At 59.4% G+C, this 24,436-nt stretch overlaps 2 protein-coding genes across 2 annotated transcripts in view; both read right to left on the bottom strand.

Annotated features, from left to right (window-relative positions):
* TFEB (transcription factor EB) overlaps window positions 1-9,517 on the bottom strand; it is a 48,309-nt gene extending 38,792 nt beyond the window's left edge. The window contains exon 1 of the mRNA XM_036413754.2: window positions 9,245-9,517. The gene's annotated coding sequence lies outside the window, so the exon portion shown is untranslated. The remainder of the gene's footprint in view (window positions 1-9,244) is intronic.
* Window positions 9,518-10,969: 1,452 nt separating this feature from the next.
* PGC (progastricsin) lies at window positions 10,970-18,799 on the bottom strand. The gene is made up of 9 exons (XM_036414350.2): window positions 18,679-18,799; window positions 17,031-17,181; window positions 16,536-16,653; window positions 15,795-15,913; window positions 15,167-15,366; window positions 13,869-13,991; window positions 12,955-13,102; window positions 11,939-12,037; window positions 10,970-11,266 (listed from the first exon to the last, which is right to left on the bottom strand). Exons 1-9 carry the CDS (start codon window positions 18,735-18,737, stop codon window positions 11,114-11,116), a joined length of 1,170 nt encoding a protein of 389 aa, XP_036270243.1. The 5' UTR covers window positions 18,738-18,799; the 3' UTR covers window positions 10,970-11,113.
* Window positions 18,800-24,436: the final 5,637 nt, after the last annotated feature.

The following is a 24,436-nucleotide window of genomic DNA, read 5'->3' as shown; positions in this document are numbered from 1 at the left end:
GAGAAGTGCTCTGACAGCATGGCCCATAGTAGCCAACAAAGGAAAGCAACCCGGATGCCCACCAGGAGTAGACGGATATAAGCATAGTAGCAAGTTCCTCCGGTGGAATACTACACAGCCATGAAAACGACATGGGTGAACCTCACAAAGGGACGGCTGAGTTGAAAACGATGACATCAAAGAACATGTTCAGTGTTGTTCCAGCTGCTTTACACTCAAAACCAGGCAAAACTGAACTGCTGCTAAAGCGTACAGACCTCAGTGGTTAGATGATAAAGAGAAGCAAGGAAGTGATTATGAGGGAGGTCGGGATAACGGTAACCTCCTGGGGGGGTGGAGGTGATGACCGAGGTGGGCACAAACTGGTGGTGTTTACCTGGATGTTCACTTTTATAATTATTATATACTAGAGGCCCAGTGCACGAAATTCATGCACTGGGAAGGGGGTGACCGTTAGCCCAGCCTGCACCCTCTCCAATCTGGGACCCCTCAGGGGATGTCTGACTGCCAGTTTAGGATTCCTGATCAGGCCTAAACCAGCAGTCGGACATCCCTCTCACAATCTAGGACTGCTGGCCCCCAACTGCTTGCCTGTCTGCCTACCTGACTGCTCCTAACTGCTTCTGCCTGCCATCCTGATCACCCCCTAACCACTCCCCTGCCAGCCTGATTGACACCTAACTGCTCCCCTGCTGGCCCGATCACCCCCAACTACCCTCCCCTGCCAGCCTGATCTTGCACCCACTGCCCTCCCCTGCTGGCCATCTTGTGGCAGCCATCTTGTGCAAGGGGTGTGATGGTCAATTTGCATATTACCTCTTTATTATACAGGATAGTATATTTTAAAGCTCTTTTCACCAAGTGTGATATATTTCACAATAAAAAGGGGGAGAAAGGAATAAGATAGAAATAGAAGTTACATTTTCTCGTCGCAGCTGGCTTTGAAAACCATTGTAATTAGGCCAAGCACACTAGGTGAGAACCTGTAGTCAGCCCCAGGTCTGGAGGACGCAATGACACACAGAGCAGTCTGTGTGGGTCTCCCCAACGGGCCCGGGCTCTTGGCTGCCCCTCAGCCCCAGGTGCTGGGCAGGCCACCCCCTCTCATCTCCCACCCTCCCCAGGGCATTCCAGCCACCCCTAACTGCCCCAGGGCAGGGAGCTGCATCAGGCTGGGCACTCCACCTCCCACCCTGCCCTGGGCCATTTCTCCAGGGCTCCTGTGGGCAGGCGCTGAGGGAGCAGGGTGAGCCTCAGACACCCTCTGGACACACCGAAGGGAGGGGGCAGGAAAAAGAAATGAAGAATATGAAGCCGAAACCAGTTGATAGAGCGTTGGCCTTTGGACTGAAGGGTCCTAGGTTTAATTCCGGTCAAGGGCATGTACCTTGGTTGCAGGCACATCCCCAGTAGGGGGTGTGCAGGAGGCAACTGATTGATGTTTCTCTCTCATTGATGTTTCTAACTCTCTATCCCTCTCTCTTCCTCTCTGTAAAAACTCAACAAAATATATTTAAGAAAGAAAGAAAGAGAGAGAGAGAGAGAGAGAGAGAGAGAGAGAGAGAGGAAGAAAGAAAGAAAGAAAGAAAGAAAGAAAGAAAGAAAGAAAGAAAGAAAGAAAGAAAGAAAGAAAGAATCTGGAGAGAGGGGGGCAGAGAGCAGGAAAGACCCAGGGTCCGGGTGCGGTGGAACTAGATGGAGGCCAGAGGGTCTGGGGAGGGAAAGGCGAGGGGGCACTGAGGTGGGGCACACGTGGGTGGGGTGCCCCTGGGTCCGGGCCCAGGCCTGGAGCTCCCAAGGGGCCTGAGCTGCTGGGCCCAGGGCTTCCAAGGGGCAGGGTGGCTCAGGGCCCCCCTGCGGCCTTCCTCCCCTCACCCTCAGCTGCCTCTGGCCCTCCCGGAAGAAGGATCTGTCCGGGAGGGGAGCACCCAGCCTGCAGAGGGCCCAGGGGAGAGGACCCGGCGGAGGCAGAGCTGCCCAAAGTGTAGGAAGGGCTGAGCCAAGGCCCCTGTGCGGGCACAGCCCTCTGGTAAAAACCCTCCAGGCCAAGGAGGAATGCTCTTTAGAGCGAACTGTCGGGTGTGGACACGTTTACCGTGACTTCGGACGTCATGCCGTGCTCTCTCTCATCCCTCTCCCTGTCCGTCCTCCCTGGCTGCTGACATTCCCGCTAGCCATCCGCTTTGAGGAGGACCCATGCCCTTGTTCCACCACCTGCTGGGCCAGCCCAGGAAGTGCTCGGTTCCTGCCTGCTGACCCCAAAGGTGCCCAAGGCCATGGGGTGCTGGCGTGGTCCCCGCTCCCTGGGCCTCAGTCTCCTCTGAACAATGCGAGGGCAGCGTGGGCTGGCCCCTAAGGCCCCCGGCCCCGCAGCCCCAGCCGCCCGCAGCAAGGCCGAGAGCGCACCTGGCCAGAGCCGCGAGGGGGACACGACGCAGCGGCCGGTGGACGGTATAGGGTGTCACTTGGGGCTGAGGCAGGTGTTTTCCCAAACCAGTTACAAACACGGCAGAGGACAGGCTGTGACTTCCCTTGGCACACGGGAGAAAACAAACCGAGCTCCACCCCACTGCTTCACTGGTAGAACTGGGGGGCGGGGGGGGGGGGGGAGTTCCGAGGGGGACACACCCTCTACGGGGAGAGACAGCCTGAGCCCCACCAGAGCCAGGCCAGACCTGGGTCACAGCAGGGCAGAGGCCAGGGGTGCAGCCTCCATAGTGCCCTCGCTCCTGGGCACGCAGTGGGGGCACAGAGCACGCTCCTCCCCGCCCTCCGCAGACTGCTGAGCACGCCCTACACGCCTCGCTCTCTTCTGGGCACTGGGGCTGCTGCACTGACAGGACAGCCGGAGCCTGTGCTCACGCCAAGCTCACCCTGCCTCGCCCTGCAGTGCTGGAAGGCGGGCCACCCCCCCTCCCCCAGGCTGGGTCCCAGCTCCCAACCCCACCCGCCCAGGCCGGGCCTGAACCCCCGACTACTTGTTGTCCTAAGAGGCCCGGGACCCCCTGGAAGGTGATGGAGACGCCCTACCTCGAGCACTGACCCCCCCCCAAGCCCCGCCCTCCCAATGTCTCCAGTCCAGGTGAGGAAAGGAGAAGGGAACAGCTGCCTTTGTGCATGTTAGTTAGCGTTTTTATCATCAACAAGGCACACAAGTCAGTAACCCAATACTTGTCCTCCACGGGGTAGGAAAGTGATAACGTGGTGGGTCTTTCTACAGCCTCAACAGAGTGGGGGGCTCAGATAGCCCCCCCCCAAGTCCAGTAACGCTGCTCAGGCTCCAGGCACTTCTGCAGGAGCTTCAGAGCCACCCCAGGTTCTGAGGACCCGCACAGCCCTCTCAGGGTCGGTGCATCCTGCGTTGTCCACCTCATCCCGCCGGACCAAGCAGCAAGCACTTCCTGAGCACCGTCCCCGAGGAGGCTGCCAAGACCACGAGGCTGGCCAGCGGTCAGTGCAGCAGGAGGCGGGGGCAGAGCCAGGCTGGGGAAGGGAGGCCCGACTATGCCGAGGGCTCGGGGTCCACAAGGAAATCCAGAGCGGCCCCTGCCCCCGGGGACCTAGCATCGAAGAGCAGACAGGCCTCAGAGGCCACAGCAATCAGAGGCCCAGGAGACAGCTCCTGCCTGGGAGCTGCAAAGCCGTAGGTTCTGAAATGTGGTCTGGTCCCCTGAGAACTTGTCAGAAATGCAAACCCCAGACCGATGAATTCCAGACCTGCTCATCAGAAACCCTGGTGCGGGACCCAGCGAGCTGTGTTCTAACAATTCCTCCAGGTGGCTCTGATGCCCACGCAAATGTGAACAGCACTGTCTTAGAGAAAAGGCATCAGAATCGTTTGGAGGATTTAAAAAAAACCATCCATGCCTCCCCCAAGACTCGGAAGCAATGGTATTTTTTAAATATATATTTTATTGATTTCGGAGAGGAGGGGAGAGGGAGAGAGGGCGAAACATCCACGATGAGAGAGAATCATTGATTGGCTGCCTTCTGCACACCCCTTCCTGGGGATGGAGCCCACGACCGGGCATGAGCCCTTGACCGGAACTGAACCCGGGACCCTTCAGGCTGCAGGCTGACGCTCTAGCCACTGAGCCAACCCAGCTAGGGCAGCAATGGAATTTTCTAAGAGCACCTAGGCCATCCTGATACCCAGCCAGGGCCAAAGTCGGACAGCATAGTCCCCTGGGTCTCCTGGGAAGGTGTGCCTCGATGGACAGGATTTAGACTGGGAGGGAGTAGGAGACAGGGTGCCAGGAGAGGGAACTGGCATGAACAAGGGCTGGGTGAAGGGGCTATAGGTTTCTGGAGCGTCTGTTGGGATTCCTGGATTAGTCCCATGGCATCACTTTCTCTCCGGGACCTCTGCTGGGTGGGTCAGAGCCAGCAAGGGGCCTGCCCCGAGGAAGCTGGCCAGGGCTGGGACGGCCAGGCCCATTCCTCCTCCTCCTTACGCCCACCCTGAAGAGCCGGAGGAAGAGACTGGTGATTACTCTGCCTCTTGCCTCCTCCCTCTGAGCCGCCCTCTGCTCTCACCCGCTGCCTCGCCACCCCACAGCAGAGCACTTGCTAAGGGACGGTAAGTCCCGGACCCTGCTCTGTCCTGGGATTGTAGCTCCGCCTCCCGAGGCTGCAGCCACGGGGCCCTGTGTCTCTGGTGCAGAGAAGGGGCAGGCGGCAGCAGCGCAGGGGAGAGCCACGCGTCAGGAGAGGGAGTAAGCGACCAGGCCAGATGCCGCTCCAGGAATCCAAGGGGCAGGCGGGACCGGGGTGGTGGGATGTTGCAGGCATTGCACGTCCCCCGTCAATGGGAGGCAGGTGGGGTGCGGTGCTACAGGGGGCAGTAGAGGCTGTGGCCACGGGGTCTGCAAAGCATGTGCAGATGCTAAACACACAGGGAACTGTTTGCCACCCGTAGGTCCTTGTTTCTTCCCTAGAGCTCTCTGGGCCTCTATGTCCTCGCTTGAAAATGAAAAAGGAAGGAAGGAAGGAAGGAAGGAAGGAAGGAAGGAAGGAAGGAAGGAAGAGGAAGGAAGGAAGGAAGGAAGAGGAAGGAAGGAAGGAAGGAAAGAAGGGAGGGAGGGAGGGAGGGAGGGAGGGGGGAAGGAAGAAAGAAGAAAGAAGAAAGAAAGAAAGAAAGAAAGAAAGAAGAAAGAAAGAAAGAAAGAAAGAAAGAAGTATAAGAGATAACGATAATAACGAACGTTTTGTTGTGGCTGCTGTTAATCCCCAACTGAGGATATTTTCCCCATTGATTTTTAGAGAGAGCAGAAGAGAGGAAGGGAAGGGAGGAGAGAAACATCGAAGTGAGAGAAACACATCCATCAGTTGTCTCCCACACATGCCCCAACCGGGGCTGGGGATCAATCCTGCAGCCCAAGTATGTGCCCTTGACCGGGAGCCGAACCTGCGACCCTTCAGCCCGAGGGCCAGTGCTCTGACCACGCAGCATACCGGCCAGGGCGGTCACAGCTGACGTGTTTTGAGCATGGCACCGTTCTGACTGCTGTCCATGAGCGAGCAGGACCACAGCCCTCCCTACAGCCCTGTTAGGAGCTTCTGCAGCCCTCACTTTCTCGGTGAGGGGATGGAAGCACAGGGGGTTAAGCAGCGCCACGCAGCGAGGAAGTGGCAGAAGTGGGATTCCAAGCCTGGAAGCCCGGCCCCAGGGCCGTGCTCTCACTGCGCCCCCCGCTCCCCCCACCACCCGGAGCTGGTTACAGGGGCGCTAAGGCCCTGTCCCAGGGAAAGCCGCTGGTCACTACGCCAGGCCAGGCCCTGGCCAGCGGACCCGCAGTCCCCTCCTCCCTCTCCCTGCAGCGCCGCTCCTGTCCTGGTGCCTCTGCCGGGGCCCTGTCGGAGGTCCGCATTACAGGGCATCCCACAGAGGCTTAGGCTCACCGATATGGAAACCGAGACTGGGCGGAGCAGGGGCCTGCCCCAGCCCACAGCCTGTCAGAGGCCGCTCGGCCTCCCGTGCTCTCACGACTTTCGCTGCTGTCTCCTTCTCACCCAGGCATCCCCCCCCGCCTCTTCTCCTCTCTGATTGAGCAAGTGCCCCCTGAGCTCAGGCCTCGCTGGACACTGCATCTCCTATGTCTGTGGTTTCCAAGAAGACCCAGGGAGCCTTGTGTGAACTCTGAGTCAAGGAAGTTCTCGGCAGGGTCCTCTGTCACCTGTGACAGCAGCGTGCAGAAGCGGCCAAGAGACAGGAGCGGTCCCGGGGCAGGGGCCTCATCAGGTTCCCGCTCACGCTCAGAGCCGGAAACCCGGAAGGGAAAAAGAAGGTTCCGGACCACCACACCCCCGCCTCTTACGAGAGAGCTCCAGGAACCCCGGAAGTGGTCTTTAGGGATCGGTAACCCAGGTTCTGGAGTCATTTGGGCCTTGGTTAGAAACCCTACTACTTCTAGGCTGTGTAACTTCAGGCACCTTACCTAGCTTTTTGAGCCAGTATAATGAGAAATCCTAACTCCTACTTCGTTGTAGAGAATAAATACACAATAAATGTTGGCAACTAATGTTTACAACTAAGTTTTATTACCATATTGTCCTCTTAGAGCATCAAGGGAATGGGCGAAGATTCTATTAAAATAATACCGTGTCACTATTAGTCTCGCAGACATGCATGTGCACAATTCTTCCAAACATACATACTCAGACGGCTGCACTTCACAGTCACACACAAACTCCCATCAATCACACCGCGTACCGGCCCCCAGAGCACCTCCACGGCCCCACCACGGACCAGGCACAGCTCCTCCTGAATGCTCACCACAGCCCACGAGGTGTCTTTTCTCTCTCCTCAGGTGAGGACACACACATGACACACACGGACACTGCCTCCTGGGATGCGGACACTTCTCAGCTCGGTCTCCACGGTCATCTCCAGGGCAGCCCCAGGCCGGGCCCCAAGTGCCGCCTGCCCTCCATCCACAGGACAAAGGCCCAACCTGGCTTTCCTGCCAGCTGTGGTTGGGGAAACCCCTGCTGCCAGCAGAAACCAAGTTGACTTTGAAAAGGAAGAGACGGGGCCACTCCCTGTGGGGGCAGGTGCTAAGTAACTCTATAAACTCTGGCTAATGATACAATTACAGCCATAAACAGAGCTCCGGGAGGGATCAGGGCCAGAAGCCGGACCCTCAAAGGGCAGCCGGGCCGAGAGGTGGAGGCCCCTCCTTCCTACTTTCCAGCAGAGACTAAGAGGGGGTCCTGACTGGCCCCGGGGATGGCCACTGGGTCTCTGCTATTCCAGGACCCACAGGGCCTGCCTGCCCCGGCCCAGCCCCTGCCCACCTCTGACTGTCACCAGCTGGCTCTCGGGATGCAGTGCTCACTGAGATGTCCCCTGCCCCAAACCCTGCAGCTGCTCCATGGGACCCAGAAGTAGGAGACCTGGGTCCCCATTGGGCTGCACCTCACTGAGCTAAGACAAGAGAGAGCTGCCTTGCACACTGTCAGCTCCCTCTGCGAGAACAGTCCCTTCAAGCAGCCCTTCATTTGCACTCTGGCTCCACCCCTGTCCCAGCAGCCAGGAGGCAGGCAGAGAGAGCCCGGCCAAGTCAAACGCTGTTTTCTCCACAGCTGGGGAAACTGAGGCACGGGCCAGCATAGTAGCAGTCTCTCAGGCCCTTCCCCGTCCAGTGATCGCTGCAGTCTCTTCTTCGGACTGGGACTGTGTCCTCCCGGAGGGCAGGCGAGGAGCCGGCTCCCAGGGGCACAGAGAAGGCCTGGAGGGAACAGGCCGAGGAGCCAGGAGCTGCCTTCCGACGGGCACGCGCGGGCCTGGCCTCGCAGGATGGAACCCCGTGGAATCTGGGCCAGGGCGAGTGCAGGGGCCTGAGTCCATGTCCCAGAGATGCCACGGGGGCCTGCCCCAACCTGGACCCCCTCCCGGCTCCACGAGGCACCCCCTCTCTGAGGATCGGGGGGGGGGAGGGGGGGCGTGGAGGCTGGGCGGTCACTAACCACGCTTCCCCTGCCAACGGACGCGAAGCCAAAGTGTTAAGTCCAGATTCTGCGGCGCAGATCGGACCGGCGAGAAGACCGCGGCGGCGAGGCGGGGCGATCCCGCCGCGGAGAAGGGCAGCCGGGCCGAAGGGGGGGCCCTGGGCACCGCGGGCGCGCCCCCCCGCCCCGCCCCGGGCGCCAGGCTGGGCGCGCCGGGCGGCTGCGGCGCGAACCTGCTCTCGCAGCCCGAAGCCGCTGGGGCAGCCGTGCGTGAAGCCGGCCGCGGAGGGGGCCGGGGCGGGCCGGCTGGCCCGGCCGCTGCTTCCCCGGCGGCGAGCGCTGCACCGGCCGAGCCGCGGTCCGTCCGGAGGGGCGGGGGGGGGGGGGGAGCGCCGGGCTGGGGGGCGGGACAGCGGGGGGCGGGGGGGCGCGGGCACCGGGAACACCGGGAAGGGGGAGTGTTTTCCGGGATTCGGGGCCCACACGGAGGGGGGGGCGGTACTCGGGGCCGGGCAGATGGTTGGGAGCTCCCGGGAAACCAGAAGGGAGGGGTGCGCTGAGGGTAAGCTGTGGGGCCGGGGTCCCCTGTGGTCGTGGAATCATGCGAGGGGGAGAAAAAGCCTGCGCTCAGGGATGCCGGGCGGCTGCTTCCAGAGAGGCAGCGGGAGGAAGGGACAGAGAGGGAGGGAGAAAGGGATGGTGCTTCCCCCGCCCCCTTCCCCCCCCCCGCCCCACACCCTGGACAGCCCAGCCCCGGGGCGGGGCGCCGCTGGGCCCTCCCACCCCCCCCCAAACCATCCCGGCCGGGCCTGGCCGGACTCGGCCCCCGCACACCTCCCGGCCTCCGGCGCCCTCCCCCGCACCGCCGCCCCCGCCGCGGCCGGGAAGAAGCAGCGGGCGCAGGGCCTGCGCGTCCCTCCAACTTCTCGCAAGTTCACTCCCACGCCTCCCGCCCCTGCAGGCTCCCAGATCGCGGGCTGCGAAGGCCCGCGCCCGCCCCGGCCCCTCCCGCCTGGTTACATAAGGTCGCGGGGAAGCCGCCCCCGGCCCGGGCCCGCAGGGAGGGGCCGCGCGGGTTCCGGGGATCCGGGCAGCGCCGCTCGGACCATGTGCCGCGCCCGGGGCCGGACGGACGGCGGGGCCGGCGGCGGCGCGGCGCACACGGTCTCGCTCCCCGTCCCAGCCCGCACCCCCCCCACCCACCTGTCCCCGGACCCCCCGATGGGGCGGGGGGATCTGGGCCGGGGTTTCCGGGCCCTCCCTCCGCGCACCCCTGGCCCCCGGCCCCGCTCACCTAGCTCTGAAGGTCAATCCGTCCGCCGCCCGCTTCCCGGGCTCCGGCAACTTGTCCCAAGTTCAGGTGTCCGGTCCGCCAGCTGCGCCCGCCGGCCCCCTCCCGAGTTCCTCCGGCTCGGCGCCGCCAGGGGAGCCCGCCCCGTCCTCCCGGCCCGCTGCCGTCGGCGCCGCCGCCGCTCCCTACGTCCAGCCCGCGGCCGCCGCCTCCGCTGTCACCGAGCCCCGTGCCCGGTGCCCCAGCTCCCGCTGTCACTCCGCACCCACTTCCCGCGGCGCCCGGCAGAGGGCAGCACCCACCCCCGCGGCCCCGCCCCGCCCTGCTCCGCCCCCCGGTGGCCCGCCGCGGCGCCCGCTGGGAAACGTAGTCTTCGCGGCGGCTCAACTAGGCACGCCGGGATTTGTAGTCCGCTCTTTGGGCCCAAGGCGGTAGACAGGGCTTTTAACCTGGAATCTTTTACCCACTTAGCTTCTGCCCCTTTGGCAAGTTTTCTTTCTCTTCTCATACAGTGATGTCCCGAGCCCGAGCGCACTCCTGCATACCCTGTGACCTGTCTCACCCCACGGAAAGGCACAGAGCAGGCTGTCTTTCTCAAGAGTCTAGGAAAGATGAAGGGTCCCAGGCGGTGTGCTGTGGCCATAGGAACGCTTCGGTGGCAGCCTGAGTTTGCCACCTGATTTGCGCTTTTACACCTGCTTCTGGACATAAGTGGCAAGGCTGGGGTCAGCCTTGTGAAGGCAGGATGGAAGAAGTGTGACAGTGGAATGGGGCCCACCTTCCCTCCCATGATCAGCTTTGCATTTATAGCCTGCCCCTTCCAACCTAGGTCTCATCAGTTCGAGTTTTCTGGTACCCACCACCACCATCCAACTCAGCAATGTTCTGATCTTTCATGTCACCTTCTCCTGTTGGAACTTACAGGGTCCTAAGCCATCATTCTATGTTTTCCCCTCCCCTTCCCCCTCCTCCCCCCCTCCCCCTTTCCCTCCTCCAGCTCCTGCCTCTGGGTCTTTCTAGCTGGTTCCTAGAGAGAATAGGAATGAATCTAGAGGGACAAGTTGGTTAGAGTCCAAGGGATTTAAGTAGCTCTCCCTCTTGTGCACGGTTGAGGGCCAGCCCTTCTTCAAATCCAGGTCCTGGGTGAAAATAGCATCAGCTTAACTCAGCTCAGACCTTCAGAAGCGCTCCTGGAAATAGGTGCTGGTGGCACTGGCCTCCTCCTAGAGGACCCATGACTGTTACAAGTGCACGCAGGCATCCTAGGCATCCGGCCTGCCTCAAGAAGCGCCCAGCGCACGCTGGATCCCAGATAAGAAAACGGCTTTAGATTTGTCGGCCCCCCTGGCCGCACTGCTAGTGGACATGCCTGTGGACATAGGGGTGAGTAATGCTGGAGGCTATCTGGTTAGTTTGGTCAACAGAGCATTTTGGGTTGTCAGAATAGGGTCCCTTTTCCCTTCACCAAGGAATGCCCTGCCTGGATGCCACTCCATTGTCTTTCCTCTCCAGAGAGAAGCTCTGAGGGGTACAGGGCTCATCCCCGAGCCCTACCTTATGGCCCATTTCTCTTAGAATCTCAGGGACCCACCCAGAAGCCTGGAAGCAACGAGGGAGGGGGGCCCACAGCAGGGAGACAACATGGATCAGCAGAGGCACATTCGCCCCTGGCTCTCGCTCCCCACTCCTTACAGGTCGCAGCTTACCTTCTAAAAAAAGCAACAGGCCGACCAACATGAAGAAGAACTATTTATTGTTAGAAAAAGTCCAGAGTCCAGAAAGGGAAGGCTGAATCCAGAGAAGCACAGAGAGGAGCCCCTGCAAGGTGGGGGGCCGAGAGGCGGAGGGGACCTGGGCGTCCGGGCGCTGGGTCTAGGCGGCAGTGGCGAACCCCACCCTGTTGTTGCCCATGTCGTAGACGGAGTAGTAGGCCCTAAGGAAGACGTCCCCGAGGATCCACAGAGGCTGGCCGTTGGGGGAGGGCAGGTAAGTGGGCTCCACCCCCACGGTGCAGTAGCCATTGTCCTGCACAAGACAGAGCACAGCATGCATTCCTGTCACGCACACACGTGGGCCGGCACGCTCGCTCGGCCCTGAACCCCGGGCCCGGGCAGGCACAAATGCAGAAATGAGCGGGCCAGGGTCTCTGCTCTCCACGGCTCAGGCCGGTGGGGGGAGTCTCTGGAACGGGGGAGTTGGGAGTGCAGTGATCCTCTCTGCCTGCCCCCCACCCACCCACCTCCTGCTCCCAGGTCTCCTGAGGGTCAAGCGTTCAAGGCAGACCAACTGGGACCCAAACCTTAGGTTCACCCTGACTAGCTGTGTGGCCTTGGGTGAGTTGCCTAACCTCTCTGAACCTCCAGGAGTTCGCTTGTAAAATGGAAATCAGTCTCTCCCTCATTGAGTGCCGTGTCAGGTAAGTAGATCAGTGCAGACAAAGTGCTTCCCACAGTGGCTGGCCCTGGTAGGTGCGCTACGAAGAGCCCAGGCCTCTCCCCACTGATGAATAATAATAGTTAATACTCTTATTAACGATTCACAGCCTCGTCCCAGAGGAGGGGGTTTGGAATCAGTGGGTGGGGAAGCTGATTCTACGGGAAGTGATGCAGGGTAAGGAGACCCAGTGTGCCTGGCTCCCCACGCCTCCCTCCCACCCCATCAGGGCCTGCTGGCTCCGCCTGCGGGACCCGCACTCACGTTAAGGATGTAGGAGGAGGGCGGCAGAGGGAACTGCACCCCGTTGATGATGAAGCTGAAGGTGGGCAGGTTCTGGATGCTGTTACAGTTCACAACAAACTACGGAGAGAGGAGCAGGGCCGCTGTCTCACCTCCGCCTGAGAGGCCTCCTCCTCCTCCTTTCTCCCCAACACCGGCGGCCACAGCCCCTCTGGTCCCAGCCCTGAGTCCCGATCCCTCACAGGGGGTGCGATTTGGGGAGACTGGGCATCTCTTCCACCCCAAAGACATCGCTTTTGCCTGAATTTCCCTTCGTGACACATTGAGTCTGTACCCCATCTCTGCAACTGTCTTTTGGAAACACACAGATCTGGGGAAAGAGTTGGTCCCCAAAAGGTGATGGGAAGGAATTACTCAGACAAACGCTTTGCTGGGCTCTGGAGAAAGGGGGAGCAAGGGGCCTGGCCCGAGGGAGGTGAGGGACATGTGGATTAAAAAGTTATTCCTCGCCCCAGCTGGGTTGGCTCAATGGATAGAGCGTTAGCCTGGGGACTGAAGGGTCCTGGATCGATTCCGGTCAAGGGCACGTGCCCAGGTTGCGGGCTCGATTCCCAGTGTGGGGCATGTAGGAGGCAGCCGATCAACGATTCTCTCTCATCACTGATGTTTCTTTCTCTCTCTCTCCCTCTCTCCCTTCCTCTCTGAAATCCATAAACAATACTTTTTAACCCCTTATCTCTCACCAGCTTGGACCCTCCTCCAGTGACTTCCCTCTGTGTTCAGCCTGTTTCCTCCAAGGAGATGAAGCTCCGAAGAAATGCTGCCTCGTAGGAGCCTCCTCACAGCCCCTCAGCAACGCACCTGCCCCTGAAGCAGGCTCCAGGCCCTGCCCCGGTCACCCGGGGGGCTCCCCACAGCAGTGCCTCGGGGAGCCCCAAGTATGGAGGCCAAGAATCAGGCCATTCCTGCATCCCAGGAGCAACCGTAAGTGTCTCCCCCGGGCCTCCCCCACGGAAGGGCCGCCCCCCCAGACACACCTGTCCGTACTGGTCCTGCTGGGCCCCCGTGGCCTGCAGCAGGGCGCTCATGTACTGCTGCGGTACGGTGAGCAGCGACGTGCCCGTGTCCACGATGGCCTGGCAGCCCTGGGAGCACCAGCCGGAGGCCTGGCCGTTAATGAGGAACCTGCGTGGGGGGAGAGCGGCCTGAGCACCCCCAGCTCCGAGCACTGCGGGGAGCTCCCCCACCTGCGAGGGACTCAGCCACGGCCACCCACGCCAGGTGCCTCCCGCCACGCCAGTCTACGTAAGGGCCACCTAATGGCCATGGAGGCTCCTCTTAAACGTTCCGAGGAAGGTTCTAGAAACATTGACAGCCAGGGCTGCAGATTTGTTATAGGCGCTTGAAGCAAATTAGCTCCTTTCCTAATCTGTAAGCCCATAGGGTTGGACGGCAGGGTCTGGAATAGTTGGGGTTCCAAATCCTGCCCCTTCCTATGTGGTCCCCATCCCACCCTCTGCTCCAGGCAGAGCTGGGCCTTGAAACTCCAGCAGAGGGCAGCTGAGGCTTTGGGGGGCAGGCCTGAAGGGGGTTGGGGGTCCCCTGTACCCCTCCCCCACCCCCACCTGTGTGTGTGTGTTTGTATGTGTGTGTTTGTATGTGTGTGTGAGCGTGTGTGTGTGTGTTTGTATGTGTGTGAGTGTGTGTGTGTGTGTGTGTGTGTGTGTGTGTGTGTGTGAGCGTGTGTGTGTGTGAGCATGTGTGTGAGCGTGTGTGTGTGTGTTTGTATGTGAGTGTGTGTGTGTGTGTGTGTGTGTGTGTTGTGTGTGTGAGCGTGTGTGTGTGTGTGTGTGAGCGTGTGTGTGTGTGTGTGTGTGTGTGTGAGCGTGTGTGTGTGTGTGTGTGTGTGTGTGTGGCATGAAGCGCCCCCGCCCCAGAGCGCCACACTCACTCCTCCACGCCGATCTGCCAGTAGAGCTCCTGGGTGACGGGCGCCCAGTAGATCTGGCCCTGGTACAGGCTGCTGTCCACGCCCCCGAAGATGAGAGCTCCCCCATCCTGGGAGCCCTGCTGGCTGCAGAGGCGGAGGGGAAGGGGAGTCAGCAGTCAGTCACCCCCAGAGCATCCTGCCTCCATCCAGGCGGGGGGCTCCCCAGGGGCAGGGCGCGTCTCCCCTTTGACCGGGGCTCCCGGGCTGGGCCCCTCAGAATTTCCAGTGCCTCAGGCTCCCGGATGATCCTGCCCTAGGGAAGCGGCTGGTATGTGCCCCCCACCACCCCGCACCTCCGTTTTCCTCTCCCTCCCACTTCCTGATGCAGGTGGGGCCTGACCCAGGCCCGCTTGGCTGGCCATATTCTCTGGGATTGGAGGGAGGAAGAGCCGGGCTGGACGGAGGGAGAGCCAGGGGCGGAGGGAGGGAGGGAGAGCTAAGATTGGAGGGAGAGCAGGAGTGGAGGGAGGGAGAGCAGGGGTGGAGGGAGAGAGGGAGAGCAGGGGTGGAGGGAGGGAGAGCAGGGGTGGAGGGAGAGAGGGAGGCGCTGTGATTGCTGGAGAGGCTGCCCTGGTGGCTGAACTGGAGGGGAGCTGGGGGAGCTCCTGAAGGCTGAGCTCAGAGCGATTGTGACCGGAAGTAGAGAATAAAAGGGTCAACATCAGTACCAGATCCCAGGGATTCCGCCCCAGCCACTCTGTGTACAAGGTGGTGGGCTCCCGCGGGGAGGAAAGGAGGAAAGCCTGTTCCGAGCCTCGAACCCACCCCCCCACCCCCTGGCTGCGAAGCTCCCCCACATCAGTAGCAGTGTTTGCTGGTGCTGGTGGTGAGGGTGGCGGCCTGTTAGGAGCCAGGGGTGGGCCTGGAGTGGAACCTGGCCCTGGCCGCCACCCCATGGCCTGGCTAGAGCAATAGATCAAAGGGGGGAAGCACAGGTTGCTGTACAGGAGAGGCCCTGCCCACCTGGGGTAAACATCCGGTCAGAAGGCAGTGAGCTACCTGGGGCTCTGGGCGGCAGGTAAACCACGAGCTATTGAGAAGCAGCAGCAGCCCCCAGAGCAGAACTCCCACGGAAGCCAGAGGCCGCCCCGCAGAGGAGGGGGCCAGGCCAGGTGGGAGCAGGGGGGCGGGGGAGGAGTCAAGTCCAGGAGGGAAGCCTGGGGACAGAGGTGCTGGGGCCAGGGCCTGCTGGGTGGCTGCCAGGTCCCAAAGGAGGGGCCCCCGGTGTCCAGGCTGAAGGAGGGGGCGGGGCTCCTCACTTGCTGAGGTAGAAGCTGAAGACGGGGCTGGTGAGGGCGCCCTCCTGCAGCATGCCCTGCAGGGCGGTGGTGGCGCCCCCCTCGGACAGGGCCGGGTAGGCCATGCCCATGATGCCGTCGAACTGCGCGTAGACGAAGTTGGTGCCCGGCTCGTTCTCGCTCAGGCCGAACTCCTGGTTGGGGACCCGGATGTTCTGGACCTGTGGGGGGCACAGAGGATGATGGGAGGTGACAAGTGTCACTCCACCTCCCCCTTCCCACCCCCCAGAGGCCCCCCAAGGCTCTTCGTCACCCTCCTTCACCCGTTCTGCTTTCCTCCCCAGCAGGTCCTGTGAGAGCGGCTATCTCCTCTGAGGGGCCTTCCCCACTGCAGGACCGCCCCCCCCCCCAGGGTCACCCCATTCTCCACCCTGTCCTCAGTGTCCTGCGCAGACGGCCCTTAGAGGGGTTCAGGGAGTGAGCGCATGAGCCCTGATTGTGCTGACTTCCTGTCCGGCACAGCAGAGCACAGTGGTTTTCCGTTACTTTCAGGGTCTCCATCTACTCTCCCCGGAAGACCCTGGGGCCTGCGAGGCTGAGCGCGGCCTGGGGGGAGGGGAGGGGGGCGGGGGGGCGGCAGGTCGCTCACAGTCAGGGTGTCGTAGCCGAAGAAGCCGGTGAGGCTGCCGCTGCCGTACTGCAGGGAGAAGGTCTGCCCGTTGGTGGAGTAGGTGGAGGACTGGCTGGGGTTGAAGCGGCTGTGGCCGGCTGCAGGGGCGGGAGGGTGCGGGGTGTCGGGCGGGCACGCGGGGGCTGCCCTGACTCTCAGGCCTGTGCTCCCATGCTGGAGCCTCGGACGTCAGGGGCGGCCCAGCCCGGTTCCGGCATCGGAAGGCCATGCGAGCTGGCCCGCCCTGGCCCCACACCCCCTCCGACTGAGACTCTGGGGGCGCTAGGACTGACCTCCCTACCGTCTCCCCGGCCCCAGCAGGTCGCTGGCACTTATCAGTGCAGGAGTGACTGACTCCGGGGGCGTCCCCGCTCCCCGTCCCTCCCCCGGTCAGCAGGCTGGCCGCACCGAGCCTGGGGTCATGTAGGGCGGGCCAATGGGGGACCTTCCAGGCTACAGGCATGAGGACCCGAACCCCAAGGCTTTGGCACAGACCAGGGCAGCCAAAAGAAAGGATCTGTTCTCCAGTGAGGACTTAGTGAAGAGTGGGGGGGGGGGGGGGGAGAGCGGGGCGCAGATGAAGGAAGAGGCGCTGGTGAGCAGGAAGGCAGAGGCGCCCGTGGGCTCCAGGAGCAGCTTCCTCCCTCCCTCCCTCCGGCCTGGGCCAGTCCCTGTCCTCCCCCGGGGGTGTGAGCGCCTCCCCTGCCAGCCCGCACTCACTGCAGGCCTGGCTCTGGCAGTACACAGAGGGCACCCACAGGTTGGAGGAGCCGGTATCAAACAGCACCAGGAAGTTCTGTGGTGGGGTGCCGAGGCTGATCTCACCGAAGTAGGCAGCCTAGGGCGAGGAGAGAGCTCTGGAGGGACCCCGAGGCCAGCAGGCGGCGTCCTCCAGGGGCAGAGCAGGGAGGGCCCAGTCCCTGCCCAGCAGCCCGCTCCAGAGCGGGGCCTGAGCCTTCCCTCCACCTGTGCCCGGACCCTCAGACCCTCAGCCGAGCCGGACCCGGACCCCCGGCGGCTGCAGTCTCTGGACCCAGCTGCCAGCTCAGCAGGGCCCTCTCTTCTCTGCCCAGGGTGGGGGGTGGGGGAGGTCCAGGTGGTGAGGCTGAGAGAGGGGAGCAGGGGTGCGGGCGGCAGAGGGGGTGCAGCTCGCTGCCCCGGCCTGCCCTCTGGCTTTGGCAGCAGGGAGCAGGCACCGGGAGGCTCCGGACTCACATCCATGTAGGCCATGGGCTCGTAGTCCACGCCGAAGTCACCGAATCTGTATTTCCGAGCGGGGTCGTACTTGTGGGTCCTCAGGAACTCCTCCAGCAGGCCCTTCTCCTTCATGGTCTCACGGATGGACTTGAACTTCTTCAGGGGGACTCTGCAGAAGGTCTGTACGTCAGCAGGTCCTCCCTCTTTCCCACAGCACCTCCCATCAACCGCCCCAGCCTCGCTCCCCTGCCCTCCATCTCTAACCTCAGTCTCCCTGCCACTCCATACCCATGTCTGTCGCTTGTGTGTGTGTGCGCCTGTGTTTTTCCCTTTCTCTGCCTGTTTCTCTCTGCCTCTCTGTGTCTCTCTCCCTCTGCTTCTCTCTTTCTTCCCCTCTCCTTCCCTTTCTTTCAAAACTCTTCCCAGGACTTGCTCCAAGATTCAGGAAACAATGACCCTCCCCCAGGATGCTCCCTCCCTATCTCAAGGGCCCTCATCCCACCGGCCCTCTGCTGTCAAATATCCCACAAATTCCCTCCCAGGAAGGGGGGAGGGACTGCAGGCATCCCCCTTTGCAGGATGTGTGCATTTTAAAGAGGTTTCCAGACGGCAAACTTCACCCCAAAGGGAGTCCCGTCCTGTGGCCCTCAGGCTCCTGGCACCGGCTGGTGTGGCAGCCTGTGGGTGCAGGGGCCCCGCGCGAGGCTGGCCCTGAGGAGACAGGATCCTGGCGCTGCCCTGGGGACACCAGGAAATGGGCCCGGTGCTCTGGAGCAGACCAGCTCTGGAATCGGGACTCAGGAACCATGGGTTTCTTCCCGTATCCCCCTGGTTATCCCCCCAGACCTGCCTGGGGAGCGTCTGTGGCCCCTTCCCAACCCCCCCCCCCCCCCGCCACCTGCATTCCTGCTTCTTTCATTTCTTTCCTGCCTCAGTCTCCCCATTCCCTCTGGACCCCGCGTTCTCCAGAAGTTCTCTGCTGACAGCTCCCTGACCACCTCCACGGCCTGCCCATCACAGGAGCTCCTGAGAGGACCTCTCTTCACCCAAGGAATCCGCTGGCCCAACACCCCCCCTTCCCTCCCCACCCCCGACGCCCAGAGACCCCGGCCGCCCTCCCTTTCCCCCGACACTCAGCACAGAGAGGTCACATTGCTGATGTCTCTGCTTCGAGTCTTTGGCCCCTTGAGTGTGGCTCTTCCACAAAACACCACGGCCTGAGCGAGTCTATTTTGAAGAAGTGGCGTTAGAAGAAGTTTAAGTTTTAAAATATTTGGCTCTCAAAAGAAATGTCAACCGTTGTGCTGTTTATCGTTGGCTCTATGGACTAATGAGTTTGCCGACCACCTGCCAAGTAAGCCCGGGCCCTCAGGAAAATTTAGCAAATGTCTCCCCTCCAGATCCTTGTTCCTTTCTGAGAGGAGCCACGGCTCCATTCCAGGGCGGCGCGGGCAGGGGTCACCCTGGTCTCTGTTCCAGGCCTGTCTTTCCTCCCTTCGACTGGACGGTCCCTGAGGGCAGAGGCCGTGCCTTCTCCCACCAGTGACTCCAGCAGAAATTCTGGAGCCGATTCTGGACACCTGGGGTGTCCCCTGACCAGACCACACCTCGCAGGGGTCCATCTCCCGCCTGGGCTCCTACCCCCGCAGCCAGACCCCAAACTCACTTCACCACCGTGGCCTCCAGGAGCTGGAGGCAGAGCAAGGCCGCCACCACCCGCCTCATGGTGCCGGTTCCCGCTGGCCGCAGAGCAAGAGCCACTCGGAGTCCGGCAGGTGCAGTCAAGTGAGGGCCTGAGCCCGCCTGAGCCCTTTATGTCCCCGGATCCAGAGCAGCCCCAACCCCTGCCCTGAGCAAACATGACCTCAGGCCCCGTGTACCCCATGCTCCGCGGACCAATTGTTCCCTCTGAGGGTGGCGTGGCAAAGCACTTTTCATCTTATTGACTTTTTAACTCAAGTGTGAGGCCAGGAGGCAGGAGCGATAAGCTTTGGAGTGGCAAAGATTTTCATCTTAATTGACTTTTTAACACAAGTGTGAGCCAGAGGCGGGAGTGAGCGCTTTGCAGAGACAGGTAGAGCCAGAGTGGCAGCCATGAGGCCCTCTGGTGCCTTTCTCCTCCCCGGCACTTACTGACGTTTTAGAACAAATACTTCCTTGTGGTGGGCGCTGCCCTGTGCGTTATGGGACGGGAAGCAGCACCCCTGGCCTCTACCCGCTAGATGCCAGCAGTAGTCCCCTGTGGTCGCAACCAAAAATGTGCCCAGGCACTGCCAAATGTCTCCTTAGGGGCCCCACTGGCTGAGAATGTTGGTTTACAGGGGATGGGCTTGGAGGCCTCACTCAGGTCCTGCTTCCCATCACCCCAAGCCCTGGGCTGCAGTTCGGGGTGCCTGGGGGGTGAGGGTAATGGGAATAGTGCGGTGAGGGGGGTCCTATGGCAATGATGGCGGCTTCGTTAGCCCCGATGCAGGCAGTGGGCTGGGATGCCAATGGCTGACGTCAGAGCTCTTGGGGGCGGGGGGCCGCTTTGGTGGCTTTCAAGGTCAAATGGGGCATTCGGAGAAATGCTCATGGTAATGCAGCAAGTTCTCACGACACACTCATCGTGTAAGCGGAGCTGGCTTCTGGCTGTGCCTCTTTTTTTAAAAAAAATATATTTTATTGATTTTTATACAGAGAGGAAGGGAGAGAGATAGTTAGAAACATCGATGAGAGAGAATTATTGATCAGCTGCCTCTTGCACACCCCCCACTGGGGATGTGCCCGCAACCAAGGTACATGCCCTTGACCAGAATCAAACCCGGGACCTTTCAGTTCGCAGGCCGATGCTCTATCCACTGAGCCAAACCGGTTTCGGCTGGCTGTGCCTCTTTTATATATATATATATATATATATATATATATATATATATATATAATTGATTTTTTACAGAGAGAAAGGGAGAGAGATAGAGAGCTAGAAACATCGATGAGAGAGAAACATCAACCAGTTGCCTCTTGCACACCACCTACTGGGGATGTGCCCACAACCAATGTACATGCCCTTGACCAGAATCGAACCCGGGACCTTTCAGTCCGCAGACCGATGCTCTACCACTGAGCCAAACCGGTTTTGGCTGGTGTGCCTCTTGAACTCTCTGGAACCCCGGGCGCCCCGGGGCAGGCCCACGAGAGGGGACCTGCCTGCTCCTGCTTCCCTTCATGCTCCCGCTTCTCCAGCCCCACTGCGACTCAAGCCCCATTTTCACTTCTCCCGAACTGCTGTGTCTTCCTCACCCTCCTCCCAAGCCCTGGGGCCCTTTCTCCCGCCCCCACGCCTGCGCTAAGCTGTGCCTCCATCCCACAAATCCAGGTCCCACCTGCTCCCCAGCTACGCTCCTCATCGCCTGCGGTGACCTGGAACTGTCCCTGCGCCCATTCACCTGGCACAGAGAGTTCCCCATGTTGGGGTGAGTGGAAAAAAGTTCCCACCCAGTGCCCTCTCCCCCACCTGGTACCCCACACTCAGGGCTCCAAACAGATTTGTCCGGCTCTTGGGCCCCAGGCGGGAGGCCAAAGCCAGGCCTGCCAAACGCCACTCTACCCCAGCCAGTGGGGATTTTCCACTCTGGCCACCACCCCGCTGCCCAGCCTGGGCCTGGAGCCTCCCTCGCCCTGGGATGGGGAGGGGATGGAGGCAGACACTAGAGGTCTGCTCAGGTCTGGCCCGACTGTCTCTAGGCCCTATCAGCTCCCACTCCTCCATGTAGTCCCTTCTGAGGACCCCTAACACATCCATCAGGCCAGGGCCCTGCCTGGCTGCCTGGCTTTGGGCGTCTGCAGCCCCTGCCTCCCAACCTGACCTGACAGCTCAGTGTCCTCAGCATCCGCATTTATCTCAAACCCTGTCTGCCCCTGGCCTGCCCCCACCACCACCACCACCACCACCACCCAGCCCCCAGTTCCTAGAAGGTCCACTTCTTCCCTTCCCCTTTGAATGTGTCCAAACTCTGCCCATCCTTCAAGCCTCAGCTCCTGGATGTGCAGAGACTGGAGACACCTAAGCAGTCATCCAGGTCACCCCCTACCCAGGACAGGAGCCCCAGGAAGCCTGATGCCCTGGTTCTTGTTCACGTTCATGTTCTGCCCCCGAACACCGCACCCTGGCTGTGCGCTCCCTTGGGCCGGCCCTCACACTGGCTACGACCAGTCTCCAGTGATTTCCTGGGTGTTTCCTCTCGCCATAGACTGCACGCTCCCAGAGGCCAGAGGCTGGGCTTCCCTCCCTGTGCCTGGCCCGGAGCTCAGGAAACCCTGAACAGTAGGTGGAGCCCATGAAAGAGTTCCCAACAGGCTTCGGCTGTATCTCCCACACCCCTTGTCCCAGGGCCTGCATTCCACCCCTCGCTCCAAAGGGATCTTGTTAAAATCCAGGCCCTGGGATCCTCTCATAGTGATGGTCTCCCAGAAAAGAGGCGTTTTCTCATTATTTCCTCTGGTTTCATCTCCCTCTAAGCACCGCCTGCCTCAAAACTCATCAAAGGGCCCTGACCAGTTTGGCTCCAGGTTAAATTCCTGTCAACTTGGTTGCTGACACATACCCAGTAGGAGGTGGGCAGGAGGCAGCTGATCGATGTGTCTCTCTCATCGATGTTTCTAACTCTCTATTCCTCTTCCTTCCTCTCTGTAAAAAAATCAATAAAATATAGTCTAAAAAACAAAAACAAAAAACTCATCAAAGGCCTTCGCATGGCTAACTGAGTCCAAACTCATCCTCCTGGCCTCCATGGCACGCTGTCTGCCCCTTCCTCTGCTTCCATACTCATCGGGCTCTGCTGACCCTCAGATACTCACGGTGACCTCCTGTTTCCTGTTACTTTCCCACCTCCATGCCCTCATCCATGCTGTGCTCTCCACCTGGGCCGCCCTCCCCAGGCATCTCCACCTGCAGGGCTTCTCCTCTAAGGCCTACTACATGTGTCACGGTCTTCTCCACTGCGCCCACCTACTCTCCGATGGGCCTGAGCGTGGAGGACATTGCTTCTTCTTCCTTACAGTATTTATTTCATACCATCTTCTATCCCAGTGACTTGCCCCAAATTCTACAACTTGTAACTGAAAGAATAGGTCTCTTCCAGCACACGGCTCCTTAAACAGCTCATTCCTTTTTCAGAGTGTCTACAAAAGTGACACTGGTTCCTGAGGATGTGTCAAGAGATGGCAACTACATAGCATGCACACTGCCACTGCTAATCCTTCACCCATGGCTGATATACCTAATCAAATATGTCACTCTTTCTCATAGTGCTAAGACATGGCCTTAGGATCCTTCCCAATCTAGTGCTCCATGCATTTTCAATCAGTCTTACACACACACACACACACACACACACACACACACACTCTAGAGGCCTGGTGCACAAATTCATGCACCAATGGGGTCCTTTGGCCTGGCCTGCAGAATTGGGCCAAAACTGGCTCCCTAATATCCCCTGAGGGGTCCTGAATTTCGAGAGGGCACAGGCCAGGCTGAGGGACCCCACCCAGTGCATGACTGGAGCCAGAGAGAGATGCAGGAGGTTGACCAGCCAGGGAGGGACCATGGAAGGGCTTTAGGGTGTGTCCAGCCCATCTCACTCAGTCCCAATCGGCCGACCCTAGCAGCAAGCTAACCTACCAGTTGGAGACTCTGCTCCCTGGTGGTCAGTGCACACCATAGCAAGCGGTTAAGTGGCCTTAGCATATCATTAGCATAATATGCTTCGATTGGTTGAACAGATGACCAGATACTTAGCATATTAGGCTTTTATTATGTAGGATATATTTGTATTGATTTCAGAGAAGAAGGAGAGGATGAGAGATATAGAAACATCAATGACGAGAGAGAATCACTGGTCACCTGCCTCCAGTACGCTCCCTACTGGGGCTCCAGCCCACAACCCGGGCATGCACCCTGACTGGGGATAGAACTGTGACTCCTGGTTCATAGGTTGATGCTCAACCACTGAGCAACACCAACTGGCCTCAATCAATCTTGAAATGACAATCCCCAAGACCATTAATGGAGTTGTTGTTGTTTTTAATTCTGGATTTGAAATTTTATTTAGAATTCTGTACATATACCACTTAAAAAAAAAATCAAGACAACTTGAAAGTGGATGTATTTGTACCATTCTGAATTATCTTCTAGCTCTTTGGTTTTAACATAGCTGTAATCAGTGTGTAAATGCTCTTGTCACTTAAGATTGCCTCACACACATTTCCATGCATTAAGATAAGCCGCATTCTTATCACTCACAGTGGCTACACCGTGCTCTATCATCCTGGCAGCTAGGATTACTTAACCCTGTCCATTTGGGTGCATTCCAATTCCCCATTACTATCAATACCATCAGTTACTTGGGCTCACAAACTAAAAATCATCCAAAGGAAGAGAGCAGTTAGTTCCTCGTTTTCAGAGTCGTTGCATCAGAAGCTAAAGGAACACCTTTTGAGGAATATCGGTAGAGGGGTCTCTTGCAGCAGGTGTAAGGCTGAGCCAAGGGCCTGAGTTTCAGTGTATTTTCTAACCCCTGACATAAGCTCAAAGAGCTAAAGACCTCAACTCTGGGGACAGGTACTCCATAAACTTTATGTTTGGGCAGCTGTCTACATGCATTTTAGCTACAGCTTCAGCTATTATCTTGGTTTTATAGCTTTTTCCTTAAATTTTGTACGTGTTTTATACTTACCCCAAACCTATTGGGGACATACTAGACCTGATTTTTTCCCCCAAGGATTAATGCTCCCCCCTCCCTTTTTTTAAATTTTGATATAATTGTTGACTTACAGAAAAGTTGCAGACATAGTACAGAGAGTTCCTGTATACCTTTCATCCAGAATCCCCTCATGTCCTTATCTTACATCATAACTGCAGTGCAGTTAACCCTGATCTAATACTAGTAACCAATTTAGAGACCTTATTTGAATTCCACTAGTTTTCCCTCCTGTGTCCCTTTTCTGATTCAGGATCCAATTTAGGTTCCCCTGTTGTTTTGAGTTTTCCTGTCTTCTTAGTCTCGTCCAGTCGGTGACAGTTTCATCGTTTTTCTTTGTCTTTTATGACTTTGCTACTTCTGAAGAGTGCTGATCAGTTGTTTTGTAGAATGTCCATCAATTTAAGTTTTTATTTTATTTTAATTTTTTTTTATTTTGAGAGTACATTTATTAAAGCTGGAGACCGTGAAACAAGGAAGGACTTCGCATAGAAGAAGCAACGGGAGAGAGATTAGGTGGGGCTGCTTTGGGTCAGTAGAGATGTTATCAGAAAGCAGTGAGTCAAGGCAGGCTGACTGCGGAGTCAGAGAAAAGGGAGCCTTGGGGACAGGTTCACGGATGAGGCCAGGAGGAGCTGCCGCTGCCTCCTGCTCCCCTGGTGGCAGGTCTCCTGGGGGCCCTTAGCG

This window comes from Pipistrellus kuhlii, unplaced genomic scaffold (assembly GCF_014108245.1).
Source record: "Pipistrellus kuhlii isolate mPipKuh1 unplaced genomic scaffold, mPipKuh1.p scaffold_m20_p_5, whole genome shotgun sequence".
NCBI lineage: Eukaryota > Metazoa > Chordata > Mammalia > Chiroptera > Vespertilionidae > Pipistrellus > Pipistrellus kuhlii.
This window is presented reverse-complemented; position numbering and strand designations above follow the sequence as displayed.

Bases quoted from the DNA above. Each gene is read 5' to 3' on its own strand.
- PGC (XM_036414350.2), bottom strand. From the start codon at position 18,737: ATGAGGCGGGTGGTGGCGGCCTTGCTCTGCCTCCAGCTCCTGGAGGCC. The intron at 15,914-16,535 runs GTGAGTGCGGGC...CCGCCCCTGCAG, and splicing joins CTGCCAGAGCCAGGCCTGCA to CCGGCCACAGCCGCTTCAAC. The intron at 13,992-15,166 runs GTGAGGAGCCCC...CCGCCTCTGCAG, and splicing joins TTCAGCTTCTACCTCAGCAA to CCAGCAGGGCTCCCAGGATG.